At 37.1% G+C, this 23619-nt stretch overlaps 1 protein-coding gene and 1 non-coding gene across 2 annotated transcripts; both read left to right on the forward strand.

Annotated features, from left to right (window-relative positions):
• Positions 1 to 7798: 7798 nt before the first annotated feature.
• LOC149838100 (pyruvate kinase 1, cytosolic-like) lies at positions 7799 to 20433 on the forward strand. The gene is made up of 16 exons (XM_090006372.1): positions 7799 to 7944; positions 8108 to 8204; positions 8416 to 8513; positions 8968 to 9123; positions 9721 to 9798; positions 9909 to 10040; positions 14103 to 14183; positions 14388 to 14459; positions 14706 to 14795; positions 16708 to 16852; positions 17032 to 17120; positions 17574 to 17669; positions 17817 to 17884; positions 18057 to 18156; positions 18970 to 19029; positions 20011 to 20433. The coding sequence occupies exons 1-16, from the start codon at positions 7876 to 7878 to the stop codon at positions 20161 to 20163; spliced, it is 1584 nt and encodes a 527-aa protein (XP_089862498.1). The 5' UTR covers positions 7799 to 7875; the 3' UTR covers positions 20164 to 20433.
• A 2144-nt stretch (positions 20434 to 22577) lies between these two features.
• On the forward strand, positions 22578 to 22650 carry TRNAR-UCU (transfer RNA arginine (anticodon UCU)). Its single transcript has one exon. It is a non-coding gene; the product is annotated as a tRNA-Arg (tRNA).
• Positions 22651 to 23619: the final 969 nt, after the last annotated feature.

A 23619-nucleotide genomic window follows, 5' to 3' on the forward strand; every position in this document is an offset into this window, starting at 1 on the left:
GTCTGCTTTCTTGTCATGTTAAAATAGAACATAATCATAAATATGAGACATGCATTCAAACTAAGCTAACTAGACTCACATTTTTTAGTGTAGAAAAGAATTATAAATTACTTGAATTAGTATATTCAGATGTATGTACGATGGATAATGTTCCGAGTCGTAGTGGCAATAGGTATTTTATTACCTTTATAGATGACTACTCAAAATTCTGTTATATTTATTTGATAAAACATAAATCTGAAACATTTTCTAAATTCATTTTTTATCTTACTGAAGTGCAAAATAAGTTTAAAACTAAAATTATACATTTAAGAACAGATAAAGGAGATGAATACTTAGGTGGAGAATTTGATAAATTCTGTGAAGATAATGATATTATTCATCAAACCTTTGTCCATAAAACTCTTAAACAAAAATGTGTAGCAAAAAGAAAAAACAGAACACTTATAGAAATGATGAATGCTATGCTTCTTAATATGAGTTTACATCTCAACTTGTGGGGAGAGATTTTACTTACTACTTGTTATATTTTAAATCGAGTTCCTTATTCCAAATCTGATAAATCACATTATGAATTATGTTTTGGTAAAAAACCTAATCTTAATTGCTTCATGTGCAACAACATGCTAAAAGTGCACAATCACATTGTTGTTAGTAAAAATCAACTAATTACTATAGTTGATGCCACGTAAAACATAAAAAAAAGTAAAGAAAGGGTACTGTTGCTACTACGGTAACCTTGAAACTAAAAAACAACTTTTTCATTTCACACTGTAAAATAAAATACATTGCACTATTTATAAGGAGAAAAAGTAAATAACTGAACCATAACTCGTGTCTAATAACTTCTACTATAACCCTATTTTTTTAAAACAAGGAAACCACTTTTTCTAACTACTACCATACTTTCACTTCCTAAATTTTAGTCATTACTTTTGAAACTTTTATTCAGGTGGATACACGTTTTTACATCACCCTTACAATTCTCCCTCTTGATGTGAAAACCGAAACACGCCTAATGAGGACCAAAACTTAACAAACATTTGAACAAAAAGAGCTTTTGTGAATCCATCTGCAACTTGATCATTTGTGGGACAATGCTTAAGCACAACTTCTTTATTTGTCACAACCTCTCTAATAAAATGATGCTTGAGTTCAACGTGTTTTGTTCTGCCATGGTATACTGGATTTTTTGTCATTGAAATAGTAGCTTTATTATCACAAAAAAAAATTGTTGCTTGATTTTGGGCATGACACAAATCTTCAAGGATGCGCCTCATCCAAACAACTTGACATCTTGCTGCAGATGCTACAATGTATTCAGCTTCGGCTGAAGATAAGGCCGTGGAGCTTTGTTTTTTTGAACTCTATGATATGACTTCTGATCCAAGTCCAAACATGAATCCGCTTGTGCTGTTTCGATCATCCACCGAACCTGCCCAGTCACTATCAGTAAAATTGAGCAATTTACAGTTAGTAATTGGTTTGAACCAAATTTCATAATCAATTGTGGTTTTAATGTAACAGAGTATCCATTTTGCATTTCCCAAATGATGCACAATTGGGTGTTGCATGAATCTAAATATCAAACTCACAGGGAACATAATGTATGGCCTGGTATGAGTCAAATACATCAACCCACCAATCAAACTTCTGAAATAAGTCACATTTGCCTTCATAGTTCCATCATTCATTGTCAATTTCTCATAGGCATTCATGGGAGTTGATCATCCTTTGCAATTTGTCATGTTGAACTTCTTAAGCAGGCCTATTGCATACTTTTCTTGTGATATAAAAATTTCATCATTAGTTTGCCTTACTTGAAGATCGAGAAAATAATGTAACAATCCCAAATCAGTCATCTCAAATTCTTACATCATTCTGCTTTTGAACTCCTCTATAAGAGCATTGGATGAACCAATATAAATAATATCATCAACATATACACACACAAGAAGAATATTTGATCCTTCTACCTTAGTGTATAATGTGGGTTCACTTTCACTTCTTTAAAAATTATTTTTGTGGAGATATGCATCCAATCGACTGTACCAAGCTCTCAGAGCTTGTTTAAGGCCATACAAAACCTTTTTCAATTTGTACACTTTTCCTTCTTTTTCTTCAATCACAAAGCCTGGAGGTTGCTCTACATATACATCTTCATCCAAATACCCATTCAGAAAGGTTGATTTAACATCAAACTGGAATACTTTTCATTTTTTTTTGAGTTGCCAAAGCAAGAACAAGTCTAATAGTTTCAAATTTAGCCACAGGTGAATATGTTTCAAAAAACTCTACTCCATATTTTTGCACATATCCTTTAACAACCAAATAAGACTTATATTTTTGTATTTTACCTTTTGCATCGTACTTCACCTTGTATACCCATTTCATGCCAATGGGTTATTTCCCTGCAGGTAACTCTGTTAGTTCCCATATATCATTCTTTTCTATAGCATGCAATTCTTCTCTCATAGAATATTTTCACTTTTTATTCACACATGCTTCTTCATAAGTCACATACTCGACAAACATAAGAGCAAAATCACACTTATATATATATCATCCAAAGTGCATGCCTTTCCAAGTGGTGCGTCTCCATCTAGAGTGGATTCAATGTCTTGGTTACTAGATGGTGGAGATGTAACAACGTCCACCATTTCATCATGAGTTGTAACAACTTCAAACACATTTTCTCTCTCTTTATTTCATATCACCTCCAACATATTTTTATCAAATGAAAAATACTGAATTTCTTCTTTGCTCCAATCACATACCTGTTCTTCATTAAAAAATAACATCTCTATGAATAATTAAATTTTTTGTGACATGATTGTATAGGTGATAACCCTTTGTTTCATCACAGTAACCAACAAAAATGCATTTTCACTTTTTTTATCTAACTTAGAGCGTTCACTTGGATCAATCAATGCATAAGCAACACAATAAAAAATTATCAGGTTACTTACATTGGGCTTTCTCATTTCCATGCTTCATAAAGAGTTTTATTTTTTACCACTTTTGTTAGAGATATATTCAATAGATACATTGTGTTAGCCACTGCTTCTGCCCAAAAATTATTTGAAAGTTGTTTTTCACTTAACATACTTCTCGTCATTTCTACCAAGGTTCTATTTTTCTTTTCTGCGACTCCATTCTACTGAGGGGTCTTTCTCACTGTCAATTGCCTACGGATGTCATTTTGCTTACAAAAGAGACCAAAACTGTCAGACAAAAATTCATCACCTCTATCTATACAAAGAACTTTTATGGCATACCCACTTCCTTTTTCAACAAAAAATTTGAATTCTTTAAACTTTTCAATGGCTTCTGATTTTTTTGAAAGAAAATATACCCAACTCATTCTAGTAAAATCATCAGTGAATAGCAAAAAATATTTATTATTATTCATTAACATGGTTCTCATTGGGCCACAAATGTTAGCATGCACTAATTCTAATGGCCTTTTAGCTCTCCATGCTTTTTCAACTGGGAATGATTGTTGGTGTTGTTTTCCATAAACATACCCTTCACAAATATTTTTTGGAAAACTAATGAAAGGTAATCCAGAAACCATATTCTTTTGGCTTAACAATTTTAGCCCATTAAAATGCGAGTGACCGTACCACATATGCCAAAGAATAAATTGCTTATCAATGTTGGCTGCCAACACATACTTATCAAAACAGAAAATTTTAAGAGGAAACATTCTATTTTGAACCATTTGAATTTTAGCAATAAGCTACATAGATTTTTTTAATCTTATATGCATCATTACCAAACAAAAGAGTGCAACCATTTTGAATCAACTGCCCCACACTAAGCAAATTTTGTGCCAAATCAGGATCATAATATACTTCATGAATTAATTTTTCAATACTTGATTTTATTTTCATTACCCTTGTTCCTTTGCCATCAACTTGAACCTGATTATTGTTCTCAAGCCAAACCTTCAATTTCACTGATTCATCAATACATTAAAAGATACTCATTTTTTCTGTCAGATGGTTACTACATCCACTATCCAAAAACCACATGTCATTCTTACTTATATTAGAATCTATACAAGTAATAAAAAGATTTTTGTCTTCTTCTATAATATTTGCTTGTTGTTTAGCTTTTTCAAAACAGTTTGCCTCAACGTGTCCAAATTTCTTGCAAAAATAGCATTGCCTTCCTTTATAATTTGGATTACCTTTATCACTACTGCCATATTTTTGGTAGTTTATATTGAACCTACTTCGTCCTCTTCCTCGACCACGACAACCACCACGTGCACGACCTTGTTCATCATTCTTGGGTTCATTATTTTCTTTAACTTCAACTTTAGATGAAAAAGCCTACTCCAATGTGCTTTGAGATAACCTATTTATACGTTGCTCATGTGCTAAAAAAGAACTCATTAACTCATTAAGTGTATAAACTGAAAGGTCCTTGGACTCTTCTATTGCAGTAATAACATGATCATATTTAGAGGGTAAAGATCTTAAAACCTTTTCAACGACTTTCTGATCAAGAATTACTTCACAAAAAATTCTCATTTGATTCACAACAATTGAAAGTCTTGAATTTTTTTTTTGAATAGACTCACCTCCCTTCATTGAGAAAGTTTTAAATTCTCTGCAAAAAGTTTGAAGCTTTACTGTTGTGATCTTACTATCACCATGAAACTCTTGTTTGAGAATGGTCCATGCCTCACTGAACCTAGTACCATTAGCAATTCTAGGAAAAATGGTGTCCATCACTGCTTGCTGCAATACTAACAAGGTTTTAGCATCATTTTTTTGATACTTTTTAATTTCATTTTCGTTTTTGAAAGATTCGATTTCTGCATAACCATTTTCTACTAAATCCTAGAGATCTTGTGAGATGAAAAATGTTTTCATCTTAATACTTCAAAACTCATAGTTCTCACCATTAAAAATTAGCACAAAAGACTGCGATATATTGAGAGTATTAGAGTTAGTTGCCATACCGATTTGTCATAAATATTTCTTACTCCAGCTTCAACCCACACGCCGAACCCTCTTCTGTCAAAGTCTCTATTCCCTTGCATATTTTTCTTCACAAGCACAACTCCTAGTCAAGTCAGAACTTAGCTACTCTGATACCACAAATGTTAGTAAAAATGAACTAATTATTATAATTGATGTCACATAAAACATAAAAAAAAAAGTAAAAAAATAATACTCTTGCTACTATGATAGCCTTGAAACAAAAAAATAACTTTTTCATTTCACGCCGTAAAACAAAATACATTGCACTATTTATAAGAAGAAAAAGTAAATAACTGAACCACAACTCACGTCTAATCACTTTTACCACAACCCCATTTTCTTAAAATAAGGAAATCACTTTTTCTAACTATCACCGTACTTTCACTTCCTTAATTCTAGTCACTACTTTTAAAACTTCTATTCTGATGGATACACGTTTTTACATCACCCTTGCAATTGCACCATGATTTACACATGGGATACCTTTCTTCCGTTAAGTTTTTTAAATGCAATGTTTATCAAAAACATTCATTTACAAAACCGTTTCAAGAAGGAGAATTGGTTTTACACATGGAGAGATTTCAGGATGGATGGTGATCAGGTTGGGTAATGGCTACCGAAGAGAGGTTTTTATCTACCAGCCTCCTGCAATGTATAATACCATGGATCAATCCCCGGAAGAAGGCCGTGAATACCAAAACCAATATCTAACTCCTTTTACTCTCTCTGTCTCTGCCCACATTCAGCATAGCATAAGATCCTGTTCCATTTTTTTTCTTCTTCTAATCGATGCATGTGATGTGGATATTCACTGGACAAAGTTTTTGTAGAAAGGGGAAACATGGTGGATCTGTGTGAGTAACTGTGGGCCGGGATAGGCAATGGGATTCATGTTCGAGGTCATCAACGCCAAGCAACGCTACGACCGGAATTTTTAAATTAAAATGCAGCAGCTCTAATATACCGTCGTCATGCGAGGGTGGTAAGGCCGTGCCCTTCATCACCTGGGCTACAATACAAATGCCGTAAAGGAGCCGGAGTTGTTTAGGTGAAGCACACACACAGAGAGAGAGAGAGAGAGAGAGAGAGAGAGAGAGAGTAGAAATATATAGCAAAAAATAATCAGTTGCGCCAATGATTTGTCTTGAATGCTTTTAAAAAAAAAGGAAAAGATACTATCACTTTACATGTATTAATTTATATTCTTTTTTGATTATTTAATTACATTTTCTTCTATCGAATAATTGCTGCCTTTAAAATTTTGTCACCGTGTAACTCCAGAGAGGATCGGGTGCAATATGATTGCACAAAAATTGTGCATTAAGCACCCGATCGCCATCAATCAGGTCTTAGGCCCCACACTTGGCAGGCTCTGTCCTCAAGATGGAGGTGATCAGGTGGTGCAATCATATTGCACCTGATCTTTTCAGGTGTAACTATCATGTCCCTGTTTAATCGTCCTGACCAGATTTTGGCACGAAAGGAACAATAGGGTCTTTGAGAATCGGAGTCAGCATGATAGTTCCTTCCTGCTTAATAATGTCCTGACCGACTTCTTTCACCTGGTCGCTCTTAAGTGCCCGGCGGCGAAACTTAGCTGGAATCCTCCTCTCTTTGCCGGTAATAGTCACTAATGATATCTCGTCGCCCTAAGCTCAGTTTTGCTTAATCTGTTCAGTCTCTAATTAATAAATAAATCAAGTTTCTTTTCTTTAAAAAAAACTCGAGGGCGGCTTCGTATAAAGGAAAAAGTAGGAGCACCCCATCCTTTTCTTCATATTTTGGAAAAGTGATCCCTTTTTTGTGAAAATGCTTTTGGATCGATTTTAAAGAGCTTCATAGACACGTGAAATTGGTTGTACGATAACATTGCTTTTTTTAAAAAAAAAGCGTTTTCCCGTTTGCATTATTACCGTGCGGCACGAGCAGCTTAGCGTGTTTTTTTTTTTTCTTTCACTACTACTTTTAAGTCCCTTTTTTTTTTTAAATCTTCTTTTTTCCTGAAAACAGGAGCACGAAATATAGGCACAAAACAGAAGGGCATTATGCGAAAATTTGCTAACAATAAAAAAACATTTGAAATCTGAATGGCATTATTCACAGGGTGGGAGGTGGGAATTAAATTATTCTGCAAGCGGTTCTCCCTGAAGTGAGGGGGAGATAGCAGATATCATCTGGCCAATTGGCCTCCTCCACCTGGCAGTCAGGGAAGATCAACCTTTTCCCAAAACTTATCAGCAAGTAAAAAGCATAACAGTTGCAGTGATGTGCTGCTAGCACCTGATCACCCACCAAATTTTGAGATACAGCCTGTCAGCTGTGGGGCCCAACAACAAGAGATGGTAAGTAAACAAGTGCAGTAACAGAAAGTGTGTAGGTGCAGCAGACTACCCACAAGAAACAAACAAATATGTTATAAAATTACTGTTTTGCTTTTCTGATTGGTTGTTTTTCACTGAAGACATTATAACTTTTACCAAAGGGGTCTCCTCTTGTTTGGCAGGAGCAGTTAGGGTACGTTACTTTGTGTTGGGACGTTGCAAGTTCGAACCCCAGACGGTATGGTTGTATAACTGGTATGGGGGTCTGCCTAACCTCAGTTTTCTCTGTCTAAAAAAAAGCTAAAATGGCTGAGGTTTCAAAAGGAAACGTCTCTTTCGGAAGTTTGGGATTCTGAACAAAAATACCAATCTTCGCTTCGCGTGTTATTTAATAAACTATTTACTTTTTAGTTAATTCCAATAATAATAATTTAATACGCTGATTATTAATAGTAAAGAGGCAAAAAGTCTTAACCCCCCTCCCCTTGGTTTCCATCTCAAAAAGTTGGAAAGAAGAAGAAGAGGAAGGAGGAGGAGAAACAGAAGGGCAGAGGAAGATGCAGGCCACACATCTGTTGCTCGAAGAACCCATCAGGATGGCTTCCGTTCTCGAGCCTTCCAAGCCGGTATAAACCTTTTCCCTCTTTCTCTGCTTTGCTCCATCCTTTCTCTCTGGATCTGTCATCAGCCCGATTGTTGTTTGCTACCACGACCCCTTTTCATAAGCGTCGGTTGGGATCATGGTGGTGCAAACCGATCCTAACTTGATGGACGTGTTTGTCTGTGCAGAGTTTCTTCCCGGCGATGGCGAAGATCGTCGGGACGCTCGGACCGAAATCTCGATCGATTGAGGTGATTTCAGGTTGCCTCAAGGCTGGGATGTCCGGTAAATATCCGAGCTGCCTCCTCTTTGTGCTGCTTTGGCTGGTTGTTTTGTGCAGTTTGCATGCGATTTGTTAGCTTTGTTTGTGTTTCGTTCTTGTGGTGATGGTGGACGTCAAGGGCTTTGCAATCATATCTTTAGGCTATATACTTTTTTTGGTTATCTGAAAAATCGATTGATGCTGGTGTCTCTTGTTGTTTCTGCGCGATGGTAGTTGCGCGTTTCGATTTCTCGTGGGGCGACGCCGAATACCATCAAGAAACCCTGGATAACTTGAAGAAAGCGGTCAAATCGACGAAGAAACTTTGCGCGGTAAGCTCCGCCGACGTGATTCATGGCTCGCCATCTGATTTTTCTGGCCTTTGTAATTGTTACTGCAACCACTCAGTGGAATGGGGACATTCTGCAATCTTTTTCCCTTGAAAGTTTCTTATAGAAGAGTGACCATCTTAGCTAAGAGCATCTCTGGTAATGAAATTCGTCGTATCTAATATGTTCTCCGTGATATGCCTCTGTTGTATGTAGCATGTTCTTTCCAAATGACTTTAATGGGTGTCTGCATGAATGTGCTCTTCACCTTTCACAAGCGAAAATCCATCCTTTTCCGACAAATGCATAAGAGGGTTGTCCCAAACTAAGATTTTAGTACTGGCAGGGCGTCGGCATAAGGTCGCTAGAATTGATTGGTGTATCGTTTCCTGGTGTTATCGTCCTGAAGCAATGGCTTTTTAGTTCTATTAAAGCTTTTGCAATGTTTTTTCTGCAGGTTATGTTGGACACAGTGGGTCCGGAGCTACAGGTGGTCAACAAAAGTGAGAAGTCAATCGCACTACAAGCGGATGCTTTGGTGGTTCTAACAGCAGATCAGGACAAGGAAGCATCTTCTGCATTATTGCCTATAAATTTTTCTGGCCTTTCGAAGGTGCTATGCGTTATTCATCCTTTCATGCCATAGCTGTTACCTGTATTCTGCTTTTGTGAATCCAGTAGTAGAAATTCTCTCCCTTGTCTTCCTCCTTGCCTGCCTTTTTCTTTTATTTGTTTGTGTCCTGTTTCCGCCATGTTTCATTTTCTGATCCTTTCTTTGTTTGCAACCTTTTCTATGAGAAAGAGAATGGACGCTTCTAGCTTGATCTATAGGTTTTCAGCTTAACATCCAACACTAGTGTAATAGTGTTTTTCCGGCCCTATTAGCTTCTTTCTTCATTGTTATGCGTTTATTCTTTTGCTTTCTAATTGTATTAAGGAAATTTCCTGCCCTCTGGATGCATATGACTTCATCGTGGTATCTCATTGCTAGTACCGCTGACATCCTCTAACTAGTTCAGCATGTTTAATTTGGGACTAACTGATGCTAATTGCCCAGTCATCTGTTACCTATATTCTTGTGCACTTCCGTTATGACTTGTCAGGAGGTGTACATGTTTCAGTTGCAACAACACACAATACACTGTCATCTCATGAATCGCTACTCGCTTTCTATGTTGATGAGTAACTCTAGTATTGGTGTGTTTTACAGGCAGTAAAGAAAGGTGACACCATATTTATTGGGCAGTATCTTTTCACAGGAAGTGAAACTACTTCTGTCTGGCTGGAGGTAGGTCTATAGCGGCCACATTGATTCCAACAGGGTCATCCTCTTGGATATAAATGTTTGATATTTATTACCCTTTTTCCTTCCTCCTTTTTTTAAACACACAATTGCAGGTGTCTGATCTGAAAGGGGAAGATGTGGTGTGTGTGATCAAGAACAGCGCTACTCTGACTGGCTCTCTATTTACACTACATGTCTCTCAAATTCATATTGAGTTGCCTACCCTAACTGATACAGATAAGGAGGTAATTTCCTGGTGATTCATTAATGTTTTTGCTTTCTTTTGATTGGTCAGTGTATGTTTTCTTTGTTTTCATGGCATTTATGATCTTCTGATCTGAGTGGCTAAGGTCAAGTATTTTAATAAAAAAACTGATGCATACACGTCAAAAACCTTTATTTTGAATTTGCCTTTTCCTATGGACATTTCCTGTATGAAGTCTCCCAAATTGCAGAAAATCCAAGAATTTCCCCATGTTCGTCAACCAAACCAATTATTCACTCAAATGGAGAGTCTATAGCAACACTTACTTTTATCAATGTAACGAAAGAACTATTTCACGTTTTTTATCCTAGTCATGAATTTGTTACTAGTGTGATATTGGGCTCCTTATATCTCTATGTGCATTATGGGTTTCTCTACCATGGCACTGTTTCTTGTGCTTAAGAATTTAAGTTAGCTCTTTGCCTTTATATATTCATGATACTCCTAGATATCAATAGTACAACTGTGAGACGTGAAACCAAATCTTAGTGGAATTTTCAGTTTTAGGTCAAAAAATATGGAAGACCCATCATGCATATTGAGGGTTGAGATTGCTAGACAGAGAAAACCTAGGTTGTTAATTGTGTCAAGACCAAGGTTGTCAAACTAGGAAGCGGAAGTGGGAAACGATACGAGAAGCGATGCATTTTAAAATGTTTAAGAAGTGGGAGGCGAGGATTGAAAAAAAAGAAAAAGAATTTTGGGCCTTGGTAACATCATCAACACGATAGAATGTCCAATTATCATCAATCACCATGTTAGTCAAAGCATTCTTGACTTCCTTGATTCTTTTCACCATCACAATAATGAATGGAAAACGTGTTTCAACAACCTTCAATCATTTTAGATTAGAATGCCTATTAAATATGGTAAATATGACATTAGCATTATGGTGATTGACAACAAAATTTCTAATATTTTTGACATCTTTTTTCAATTCATCAATCCATGAACATAGAGCATATGCAACCAGGGCCAGACTCAAGCTATGTGCTATACATGGAGTCCAAAAAATGTGAGGATACTCACTCTTCAAACTCAATGCTGCGCTTATACAAACTGGAGCATCGTCTGCGATAATCTTGTTAAAATATATGTATATATGTACTTATATATATAATATATTTTTTACTCTTTTTTATTTTCTGTTATTTTCAGGGGCATTTTGATCTTTTTTCCTTGTAATAGAATTTGTCCTCTAGGTTCAGTCTTTTATTTTTTTAAATTTTTAAAATTTTTTTATTTTATTCTTGGTCCTTTTCCCAAAAGACCAAGGGCTCTTTGGGCATTCTCCCACAAAGTGGTTGAGGCTCCCCAACAGTCATTTTTATGACTGTTGGGAGCTCCTAACGACTCCTTGGGAGCTCCCAATAGCCTCTCTTAGTGGTTGTATTGTGTATAAATAAGGGTTGAACTCCTCTTGTATAGATAATGCATCTCTGAAGCATTTATGCTCAATAAAGATGAATATTTTTACATTTTGTGTTTTTTATTTAGTCCATTAATGTTTTATATGCACTTATTGTTTGTGTTGTTGCCTCTTGATGGCTGTTGTTTTATCCTATGGTGGACTTGTGCCTATGCACATTGTGTTGCAATCTTGTAAAATCGTTAGTGACATTGTTTTTATATTTTCCGCTATTTCATTATAGATGTCCATTACTTTCTCACTACCCGCTTCTTTTATTATTTATATAAATAACCCTTTCAAATACTCAACGTTGTTATATTGTTCGGATGCATTAACTGCTTTCAAGAATATTGGCCCATTAAGCGAAGAAGTAATGAAATTAATCAGTGGATGATTTTGAATATCCGCCCATCCATCAGAAATAATAGAAATTTCATTTTGTTCCCATGAAAATTTCTTAACATCTAGAAACCTCTTAACATTTGCTCTTTCTTCTGCAAGAATTGTTGTTCGTAGTTTTTCTGAATTTAGAGGTACATAGCCACTTAAGTTACAGTTTGCTAGAGAAGTAATCAAATCCTTCCAATAAGGATTTCTAGCTGCATTAAAGGGAAGTGAACTAAAAAAAGTACCTCTTTACTTTTTTATCCATCTCCTCCCTTCCATATATATTTAATGATGTTTGTATTGTTCTTCTACCTCCTACAACCTTTTTTTTTTAACATCTTGATGGCTTGAAAGGGGTACATTGATTGCACAAGATTTAGTTATGATTTTATTCTTCTCATATTTATCATGTATTTTTTTGTATTGTCTTCACGTTGCCTCATCAACTATTTTACATCCAAAAATTTCATATCCTGTTATCTTTAACAAATGAGCATTAACTTTTATTTAAGACCCAATAAAACTTACTTCACAAATATTGCACCAAAATCTCACATTTCCACCACCTCCTCCAGCTTTTCCAAGTCTCTCCACATGTGCCCATAGTGGCCCATCATCACATGATACAACCGAAGAACAAGAACCAACACTACCACTACTACTACCACTACCAGCAACACTAGCACTAGTAGCCAAACTTGCATGTACGAATGAAAATGATGCAATTCCTTTCCCTTTGCCTTTTTTCTCGAATCTTTTCCCTTTGTTTGTCATTTTTGTCCTTAAAACAAAAAATTAACATTTTATTAAAATAAAATTCATAAAAATAGCTAGCTAAATTTTGAATAAAATTATAGAACTCAACCCAAACTTGGATTCGGTTATGCTCAACCCAAGTTCAAGTTGGGTTCGGTTTTGTTGAACCCAGGTCTGGGTGCATGTTCTGTTGAACCCAGCAATCCTGGGTGCGGTTCTTTTGAACCCAACAAGCCTGGGTTCGGTTCTTTTGAACCCAACAAGCCTGGGTTTAGTTCTGTTGAACCCATATCTGAGTTTAGGTTCTGTTGAACCCAAGCCTAAGTTCAGCATAGTCGAACCCAGCAACCCTGAGTTTAGCAAGGCCGAACCCAACAACCCTATGTTCAGGTTTTGCCGAACCCAGCAAGCCTAGGTTCGGTTCTTCTGAACTCAGGTCTGGGTTTTGGTTCTGCCGAACCCAGGCTTGGGTTCAATAGATCCGAACCTAGCAACCCTGGGTTCAGTTCTGCTGAATCCAGGAGCCAAACCTAGCAGGCCTGGGTTCAGCAGAACCGAACCCAGGCCTAGGTTTAGGTTCTGTTGGACCCAACAGAACCGAGCCCAGGAGCCGAACCCAACCTTGGGTTCTGCCCTTGCCCACAATGAGAGAGAGAGAGAGAGAGAGAGAGAGAGAGAGGGTTGAAAAAGAAGAAAGAGAGGAGGCAGAAGAGGAGAAAGAAGAAGAGTGGAGAGGAGAGAGAAGCTTACTGGTGTCACTTCAGTTTGAAGAGGAGGAGGAGACTTGTGTTGCCGCCACTGTCGTAGGTAGAAGAGGAGTTGACCGGTGTCGCTACAACTGTTGTATGAAGGGGAGGAGGAGGAGTGGGGACGGGAGGCAGAGGAGGGAACGAGAAGGATGGGGGGTTACACAATTGTGCCCTACCCCCTTCCCCCCAAACACGATTTTGAGTTTTTTTTTTTAATTTTACTTGGACCAAATAGACTCGGTCATAGTTGATCAAGTCCATTTCTGAACATTTATAGCCCTAGGTGTGGGTTGACCTCACCCGGTGCAGCTGATTCTTATGGTATCCACACCCATGTCGTGTCGACGCCGGTGCGGCGACCCTTAAGAAGAGTCCATGTGACATAACCGGTCAACATGTGGCTTCAGATCCTATATCTCACTTGAGAAGAAAAATAAAACGCTAACTTCTGCATTTAGCTGAAGGATGACAGAAAATGAATGCAAATGGCTGTTTAGGTACCAACTTAATTTCTTGTAGGTTTAGTTACTGAACCTGACATAAAGCTTATTATATATCTATTTCTCTTAAAAAAGGTGATGTGGATGTTTATTTACAGCTAGCAATCATTAGTCTTATTAGTCTATTAAATCTTCATTAAGTCTAATATCTGGGATCAGATTATTCTATGGTCTAATAGTATTCCTTGATTGTTGCTGCCATCTTAAAAATTTATTCTTAACTTTAATGGTTGTTTCAGGTTATAAGCACATGGGGTGTTAAGAACAGTATTGACTTCCTCTCGCTATCATTTACGCGTCATGCAGAAGATATCCGCCATGTAAGAAGCATTCCATTATTTTGGAGATTCTGCCTTTTTCTTTTTAATTATGTATTTGTGTTTCTACCTAAGCATGTGATATGCAATTGGTAGCTAAATGCTTAAAGGAAGGACTTCATTGAGAGGCACATGTCATCCATGAATCAGTGCGATTTGGCTTTGTTTGTTATTCTCTATCATGAGCATTGACTTTCTTTTGTGCAGGCTCGTGATTTCCTTTCTAAGTTGGGTGATCTTCATCAGACACAGATTTTTGCAAAAATTGAGAACATAGAGGTGACTGCTCAGAGATTCTACAAGATTTTCAATGTTGACTGCCCAATATTCTGTTGCCTTTGTTATTACACTTTTTTCTGCTGTTAAAGGTTTTCTTGTGATAATTTTGTGGTTGTTTATGTCTATTTCTACATGTTAATTGGTTAATCTTTTTGTATGTAATTCTGTCCGGGGCTTAACCCACTTTGATGAAATTCTATAAGAAGCTGATGGTGTCTGGTTAATCTTCTTTGTAATTTTATCCAGGGCTTAACCAACTTTGATGAGATTCTGCAAGAAGCTGATGGTGTTATTCTTTCGCGGGGAAACCTTGGCATAGACCTTCCACCTGAGAAGGTGAGTTTCAATACCACAATGCCATAATTACTTTGCAATTCTGTGTAAACATGATATATACAGTGTGGTACTCTCGACACTGTATATAGTTCCTTTTTCTTTCTGTTGAGAGCATGGCAAGTGAAGCTGATGTATCTATTTATCTTTCCACATTTGTTCCCATTGTGAAATACATATAAAAAATCTTCAAATGTTCCTTTTTGGCCCTTTAAAACATGTCAAATGTCAGGCTGAGCTTTCTCTTGGTTTACCAAATTATATATTGTGAATGCTACCACCTAAACTTTATGCTTATGGAAGGTCTCATGAAGAATGATATATCTTATTAGTTCACTGGAGAATCTGAACAGAAAGCACTTCTCCCCTTTGGCTGAAGTTCAGTCATGGATTGGGTTATGTAGTTTGCATTTTTATATGTTCTTTTGTTCTTTTTGAAGGGAGTTTGCATTTTTATATGTTAAATGCATGATACTTGAGGGCCTGATAAAGTTTGTTTTAGAGCTTCTTTTCAATTAATAAATATTGATTATGATATAGATACAAGAAAGAAATCTTCTGAAAGATCGATCATGCCATTGCTGTAGGGGTTTGGTTTGTTGGTATTATTTTCTTTCAGGTAAATACAATAAAATATTTCTTATATGCCCAAGGATGATTGAGAACTAATTAAAGAATGTTGAAGAAAAGATGATTCATATTCTCAAGATTTAAAGTTGAATTGATTCATCATATTGAATCATATACCCAGTAGTTTATATACACTGTTTTAGTCTCGAAATTGTTCAGGGCTAACAGACACAATTGTCTGTTTGCATAATATGGGTTTAAATCAAATCTTAAATGACTCAAAAGCATGGTGATTGAACCTTCTAAATAAGTCTTCACCAAAAGTTGATCGAGCCTCTGCTGAAATAGTCCATATGATCCAGTTCCCTTTCAAGTTGTCTCACTCATCAGTGTTCAAGAACCTTGTTCGAGTCCATGAGTATATCTGAATTATGTATGATTTTCAGTCTATGTCCAACCTCTAGGTTATCCAAGTTCTGACATTTTGCATGGTGTTCTGTTGTCAAGTTGAGTTCCAAATCCTGTTCCAAGTCTCTTCATTTCTGTAAAAATAACCTTGAGATATGTAAAGATTAACACACATACTTTCTGTCTGTAAGTTTACAGTTGGATCAAATCCTTGTGCTTCCGGAGCTGTGGTTTTAGATCAGTTGTTGTACATGACCACTGTGATTTTCAATCTTAGTGTTTGATGATCTGATTACTGCAGGACATGAGCAATGACGTGTTCATTTACCACAGTACTATTGTCTTAGGTTGTTAAATCAAAAACTCTGTTTGTGTTCTATAATGAGCTAACCTAGTTCTTTTTTATGAAGTGTCAAATACTGCCCATAAAAAAAAAGTGTCTAAATACTATGTGACAAAGGTGCCGGTATGACCCGACACACCACTCTAGTTTGAGACAAGTTCAATTTTTTTTTGCAAAGTAGGATACGACATATTTTTTAAAATATTTATTCAGAAAACTATTATTTTAATACTATAGTATATAAGAACATACCTTTTTACCAAAATATTATTAAAACTTTAAAAGTATTAAAATAATACCAAATAATATTAAAATAATGTATGTACATGTCAGGGATGTGTCATAGCACGTCTGACTCGTCACCCATGACACACCCCATAGATGGCATGTCACTATGCGAAGGTTAAGTTGTCCTATGAAATTCTTTTCTTATTTGTTTTGTATAAGTATGTTGTTATCCAGACTAAGTCGATTAGTACATTTGATGTTTTTTTGATATGTTTTGCGGGGAGTGTCTTTGGCCAGCATTGCAGAATGTCTTGTAGATCTTTACAACTTCTCCATCTTGGAATTAATTCGTTTTATTCTATTCAGGTGTTTTTGTTTCAAAAGGCTGCTGTTTACAAGTGTAACATGGCAGGGAAGCCTGCTGTAATCACTCGTGTCGTAGATAGTATGACAGACAACCTCAGACCAACACGTGCTGAAGCAACAGATGTAGCTAATGCCATATTAGACGGTATTATCATTTTTCTTAAATAGTGTATCAGAATTTGATTTACGAGTTTGAAGCCTAATTGATCTCACCAGTTTGTATTGCTTTTATGGGTGGGAGCTCTTAGTGTCCAATAACTGCATGGTATTTTCTGATAGAAGACATTTCTGATGTTCTCTGTCTGGTTTGAATACTATCTGCAGGTGCCGATGCAATTCTTTTGGGTGCAGAAACTCTCAGAGGATTGTACCCTGTTGAGACTATTTCTATAGTTGGTAAAATTTGTTCAGAGGTAATGTTGGTCATTACAAAGTACAGAATAGCCTTTCTGCTCTTTAGACAAGAATTGAGTTGAATAACTTGTTACCCTTGCACTGCTTGTGGTATTGGAAAGACTGGGAGACACTTCAGGGACACCATTGCTTTTCTTTGCACTTAAAATTACAAATTATCTTTTGCAAGCAGAACTTTGACATTTGAAAAGTGCCCTGGACATAAGCAGTAACTCGACCTATCTCCTAACAAGTAACAGGGTGGTGCTTAGATGTAATTGCTAGTTCCCTCTGTAGGCTTCCACTCAGAATGATTCAAATAATTCTAAACCTTTATATGTTGTCTTCATGTGTCTGACTATGTTCATTTTGAAACCTTTATATGTTGTCTTAAGAATATGACAACTATTATTCTAATAATTTGACCTTATAATGAAAAGCATGGTTCTTACATGAATTTACTCCACCTCCAGGCAGATAAGGTTTTCAACCAAGACCTTTATTTCAAGAAGACTGTAAAATATGTCGGAGAACCAATGACCCACTTAGAGTCCATTGCTTCTACAGCGGTATGTTCTGATGTTCTTGTGTTTGCTCTTACATCTATCTCCAGTTTTCCTTCTAGAATGACCTTCTTGTCAAACATGTGAATATCTGTTTATTTTGGAGCAAGGATATGCGTGAGTTCATAATAAGCTTTCTAAACTCCCACCCAGGTGCGTGCAGCTATCAAGGTGAAAGCTTCTGTCATTATTTGCTTTACCTCATCAGGAAGAGCTGCAAGGTATTCAGATGATGCTTTAGAATAATGATTTGCTATTCGATGCGTTGAGTGGTTGGTCTTTTTTCTGGTTCATTAATGTGCATAATAATAATAGTAGTAGTAGTAATAAGATGTTTATACACTGTTCTTTAAATATAGCTGAAGAATTGAAGTTTCTTTTGTTCAAGTGTAGGTTGATTGCAAAGTATAGGCCAACTATGCCTGTACTGTCTGTTGTCATACCACGTCTTAAGACAAACCAGCTTCGGTGGAGTTTTACCGGTGCTTTTGAGGTAGGTCAATGCACTTCCAATTATGGATCTTCTATTGTATATGTGTTGGTCCCCACTGCATGAAAAAAAATATTGTTAAATGATCTCATTCTCAGGTAGCGAAATTGGCTGTAAAAATTCAGTAATTGACAAATGTTTGAAGACTTTGTTGTGATAATGGTCTTACTGATAAGGTTTCTACATATGCCATTTGTAGATGCTGTTTATGTCCAACAACTTGCATTAATTGCAACTTATGAACTGAGCCTTAACTGTTATGGGGGATGGTGTATGTTAGTGAGATTAACCTGCAGTTATCAGCCCAAATAGGTGAGTTGTAGTGACTAGACCTGGTTCGTAGAACATGCTGCGGGTTCAAGACCCATCCATTCCACTTATATAATAATGTGAATAGCGGGTGCAGGTGGGGATAGCTACCACCTAGAGTTTGGTATCCCAAGGTTATTGCAACACTGCAACCCTTTTGGGAAATTTCTCTCCTGTCCGAAAAAGAAAGGTTGTCAAAATTATCTATGTCATAATCAGCATTAGTTTGTTTCTCCAATAGGTGCTTCTCACCGTGCAGACTTTGAAATTCTTGATATGATAAACATGGACTGTACTTTGAAATTCTTTGTTTTTTGCGTAGGGAGTTCGAGTACTAACACTTATTTCTACATAAATTCATTATATATGAGATTGCTCACATGGCTTACCCGTTTTGCTCATCTTCCTTTTCTCTTAAGCAATCTATTATTTTATTTTATTTTTAAATATTCTTGTTAAGCATGCTTCTGGTTCTAACTTTCACCCTTCTTTGGCAATGACACGCAGGCTAGACAATCTCTTATAGTGAGAGGTCTTTTCCCAATGCTGGCTGATCCACGCCATCCAGTAAGTACTCTCTCTCTCTCTCTCTTATATACATATACACACACGTGTTAAGAAGGATGACTTTGTGTCTGCATGTGATGGAAAGAGAAGCCTGTTTATTACTTGTTATCTTACAAAGAGTTCACAGATATGATACAACTATAAAGCATGCACACTATAAGCATTTCTTCATGACAGGAGCCTCAATCATGCAGTAACATATTCCTGGTATTGTTTTTCTAAGTTTCTGAAGAGTTTCTTTTTTGCTTTAAAGACTGTAATGGTGAAGAAACAATAACTTTATTGGTACTTGTATTTAAAATTGTATGCAATAATTTAAAACTTGTAATACCTTAGGAGTTGTCACAGATTTCTGGCTATGTGCTGCATAGCATTTCCAATAATGTTTTTCAAGTATATTTGTCATTTGTTGGGTCATTCATTTCAGTTTTGCAGGTTTTAAGAAGCATCTTTTAAAATTTTACTATTTTCGGCAAGATGTATAGAGTGCCTGGCACCAGATGCTAGGCATTATTCAAACTGGTTTGATGTTTATATCTACACTTTGGTTAGGCTAGAGCAGGATTTTTTTGATGGACTGATATTGATGTCTTCGTTGTCTGCCTTTGAGCTTTCTCTTCTAGACGTAGCTGTAGCTTGCTAGATAATAGTTCTATTGGTATGTCAACTGGGTTCTCTTGTCCCCTTGTATAGTACTGTTAATGGGAAACTACATAAAGTAGCATGTCTGGTGTCTTTTTAGCCTCCTTTGGCATGATTCTATGGTTGAATCGATATGTCCTTGGCATAATCCTACGGTCTAATTGATAACTAATTGAAAATATCACATTTTAAGTCTTATTGTTTCTCTCTATTCATTTTTGTATCCAGATTTGGTTTGGAGATGGTTACTGTTGGGATTTGTACAAAAGCTTGAATTCGTATTTAAACAATATCATACATTTTCTCGTTGTTAAAAAGTTGACCTACCTTGTTTCACAGGCAGAGTCAACCAGTGGCACCAATGAATCGGTTCTGAAGGTTGCTTTAGATCACGGCAAGGCCTCAGGAGTCATCAAGTCACATGATCGTGTTCTTGTTTGTCAGAAAGTTGGGGATGCATCTGTTGTGAAGATCATAGAGTTGGAGGATTGAGTTGGAATCCTGTTGTTTGGTCTCTTTGGTCCAGCAACCAGCCAGCAATTGTAGTTGCTGGGCTTTGGTTAAACTTTTGCATGTATTGAGTGTAAATGCTGCGGGTGGTTACCTCGTCTATAAAAGCTTGCACGACTTAGAACTTGAATAATTGTTAGTTTTATTATATGTTAAAGGATCTATTCATACTCTTATTATCGTACAGTGAACAATGTTAAAACTGTAATCATTCCTCTTCTATATCTGAGCTGGAGGTAGCTATTTGTTCAATTTAAGCGTGACTTGGTGGGTGAGATTGATCAGTTCCTGTTAACATTAATTTACACTAAGTGGCTTATATTGTAGCGTATATGATATAATCTGATGGGCGAAGCTTATTTATTCTGTGCTGTTTGTGCACAACGGCACATGTAGAGTTTGCCATGCATGTGATGCAGAGCAGGCCCAGAACAATGATGCACGGCACGTCCCATACACAACAGCACACAGACATGTTTTGGGTCTTGGACTGGACCCGAGACCCGGATCCAGTTGAAGCCTTTAAATAAACTTCTTAGGGTTGCGTGCAGGTGGAGAGAATATTGAATTTGGCAGCAGCCGTTTTTTCTTCAGCAGCTTTCCTTTGATTTTTTTTATTCCGTCTATTGTTGGTCTCATTTTCATTTACTTTCATTGTTATTTCTTTGCTTCCGTTTGATTATTTTGTCGTTGCTGTCACATTCATCCTACAGCAGACTATTGTTTTTTTTTTTTTGAAAAAAGCTTCTTGCCTTTGCTTCAGACACAGTTTCTTTACTGCGTTATCAGTTTCATTGCTTTGTTGATTTTTCTATTAATCGTGGCTTTTCATTTCACTGTTAGTATTATCAAGTTGTAAACATTTCCGGTCTTTAATCCCTTGGATACGTGAAACCGAGCCTTTCTTTGCTTCACATTGTTTCTGCGTTATTATATGCTGCACCACTGCACATTGAAGGAGCAGCCACGGCAGCCTGTTAACGGGATGATACCGACTCCTCCCTGCAGCACATCGGTACTCAGGAACGTGGGCTGTGTGCTGATTGAGTAGCCTCAACGTCAGCCCCATTATTGTATGTGTCGCTCCTTTAGCTGCACCGAAAACGTGTTCACGCCGGTACCCATTATGTGAGGGTCGATCACGGTTGCCTCACTGCATCAGCATGCCATGAGCTTGTGGATGTTTCTTTGTTGGGGTGGATCTTCACTGATCACCAAGTTCCCGGAAGGGTTTTTTCTGTTTTGACAAGTTTTTTTTTTTTCACCTGAGATTGCATCACGCTGCAGTGGCTGGTGATATATCTAATAATTGTTGATTGGATGTCAAGCGAAGTCTGTTCGCATTAATAACGGCAGTAGGGATGTAAACGGGTCAGATTCGGGTCGGGTGTGACCAATACCAGATCTGACTAATCAAATGTTAGCTAAACAGATTCTGATTTTCGGATTTGGAGAGTGAAAATCTCATATAAAATCTAATCCGGATAAGATGGAATGTCAGCTAAAACCATATCCGATTGTAATTGGAATGTTCACCGTGTGTATTGAACTCGATGTCCTTCAGTTTGAATGCTTTAATTTCCCCTTATTATCGGGATCAGGATTCAGACATTTAAGCTGACCCGGGTGCGCGGAGCGGAGCCTTTGTGTGCAACTTGATTATGGGCACATCGATTGAGCACAGATGAGTTTCTCTGATTGTCTGTTTTTTCAGCGACTGTATTTGGTGGATGAATGAACATGGGTTAGAATTGCAAAAACAAGTAGAGATGATCAGGCTGCGAGAAAGAAATGTCACCTAATACATGGGCTTTAGGTTGAGAGCAGACAAGGGGGATCTAGTACCCCGAGAAACTGTGTTTGAGATCGAAGACCTAGTTGTGCTGGCTCAGCCTGCCATACCAATGGTCGTCGTTCCATAGGCATAAAACTCCGAGACTAGGACCCTTGTCTCCAGGGCCTATGCTAGGTGTTAGTTTGCACAAGAGAGTGACGCCACTGCATTTGAACCTAGATCGCTAGTCTAACAGTCTAGTACCCATCCCACTACCCCAACCCCCTTTGGGACTTTACTTGCATTTCGCCATCCACTTCTTTGCATTTGAAATTTGTTTATAATTACTTTTAGGGGGTCAATTTTTTATGCATCAGTGCTGCATTCTCAGCATGCAGCTCCTCTACTGCTGACCATCCATCTTAACCTTTCTCGAAATGGACATCGCACCCCTCTCAAGAAATGGCAAGATGGATGACCGTGACCACCATGCTGTATATAATTTGAACTCCTTATTTAAAATGGGATTGTGGTTGCTAATTCCTTTGCAAGACGCTTCCGATCCGCTTCCAAATGAATCATATCTACAAAAAAAATAATTGAACCCCAAATGCTAACCAAAGCGCCCGTGGCCTAATGGACAAGGCGTCTGACTTCTAATCAGGCGATTGTGGGTTCGAATCCCACCGGGCGTGTATTTTTTCTTCTTCGTCTTTTTTGTGGTTTTGAACGTGCTGATGTGACTTGGCAAGCACATAAATGGCAGTCGTGGAACCATTACAGGCAGGTTTGCTTGAAACTGCAAAAAAATGAGCACATAATTAAAAATGTTCTGCAGCTAATAAAATATTATAAACTCAATATGTGCCTAAGAAAATTAAGATATAAAAAATTCATTAAATAATGTATAGTGTTTGGTTGTCAAACATTGCCAATCACATACATCCCGTTTTCGCCTCATTCTTGAGAAAGGAAGCCGCCTTATGCCACTGTCAACGGGTCTGTTGTCAGATCCGAATCCACCGACTAGCCGGTTAGACAAATTCAGATAATCAGATCTGGATCCGTTACTGAGTTTTTCATCCTAATCCGATTATGTATAAATATAGGATCTTAAGCTAGTCGGATCCAGATTTGGTTTTGTCTGATCCCATCTGACTCTGACTCTGACTTTGAATCCAAATCCGATTAAGAATGACTCAGTAAGGGCTAAATCCCTAACTGTCCACCAAATCAAGTCATATTTTGTTTCTCTCATTGTTTTGGTCATTCCTTTTATCTGAGTCTCTGGATGGTTTATTAGCGACTAAAACGGTTCCTGCATGCCCACTTCTCTTCCTCAAATTGAGGGTTGGTATCTCCATTCGTTTCATGCTACAGTACAACACCAACAAATCATCAAAATCTGATAACTGAGAAGAAATTGCATACAAGATGCCTGTTGGGGAGGGAGTATGACGAAGTTCCATAGCCTCTTTACATCAAAAGGCTTGTGGTATTTGTTGAATGAAATACCAACTGAAATATACAAGTAAATTGCATGATCTCTCAAAACAAATCTCCTGTCTTGACCCAAACCCACTTCTCTACTAAAATAAAGGTCCTACATTCAGTCTCAAGGAGAAAGTATATTGGGCATCAACTTCAAAACCTTCTCCTGAGGA

The sequence above is a fragment of the Nuphar pumila genome, chromosome 5 (assembly GCF_984573655.1).
Source record: "Nuphar pumila chromosome 5, dmNupPumi1.hap1.1, whole genome shotgun sequence".
NCBI classification, from domain to species: Eukaryota; Viridiplantae; Streptophyta; class Magnoliopsida; order Nymphaeales; family Nymphaeaceae; genus Nuphar; species Nuphar pumila.

Excerpts from the sequence above, each read along its gene's own strand:
- LOC149838100 (XM_090006372.1), top strand. The coding sequence starts at position 7,876 with ATGCAGGCCACACATCTGTTGCTCGAAGAACCCATCAGGATGGCTTCC. Across the intron at positions 7,945-8,107 it reads TTCTCGAGCCTTCCAAGCCG|AGTTTCTTCCCGGCGATGGC; the intron begins GTATAAACCTTT and ends TTGTCTGTGCAG. Across the intron at positions 14,184-14,387 it reads ATGCAGAAGATATCCGCCAT|GCTCGTGATTTCCTTTCTAA; the intron begins GTAAGAAGCATT and ends TCTTTTGTGCAG.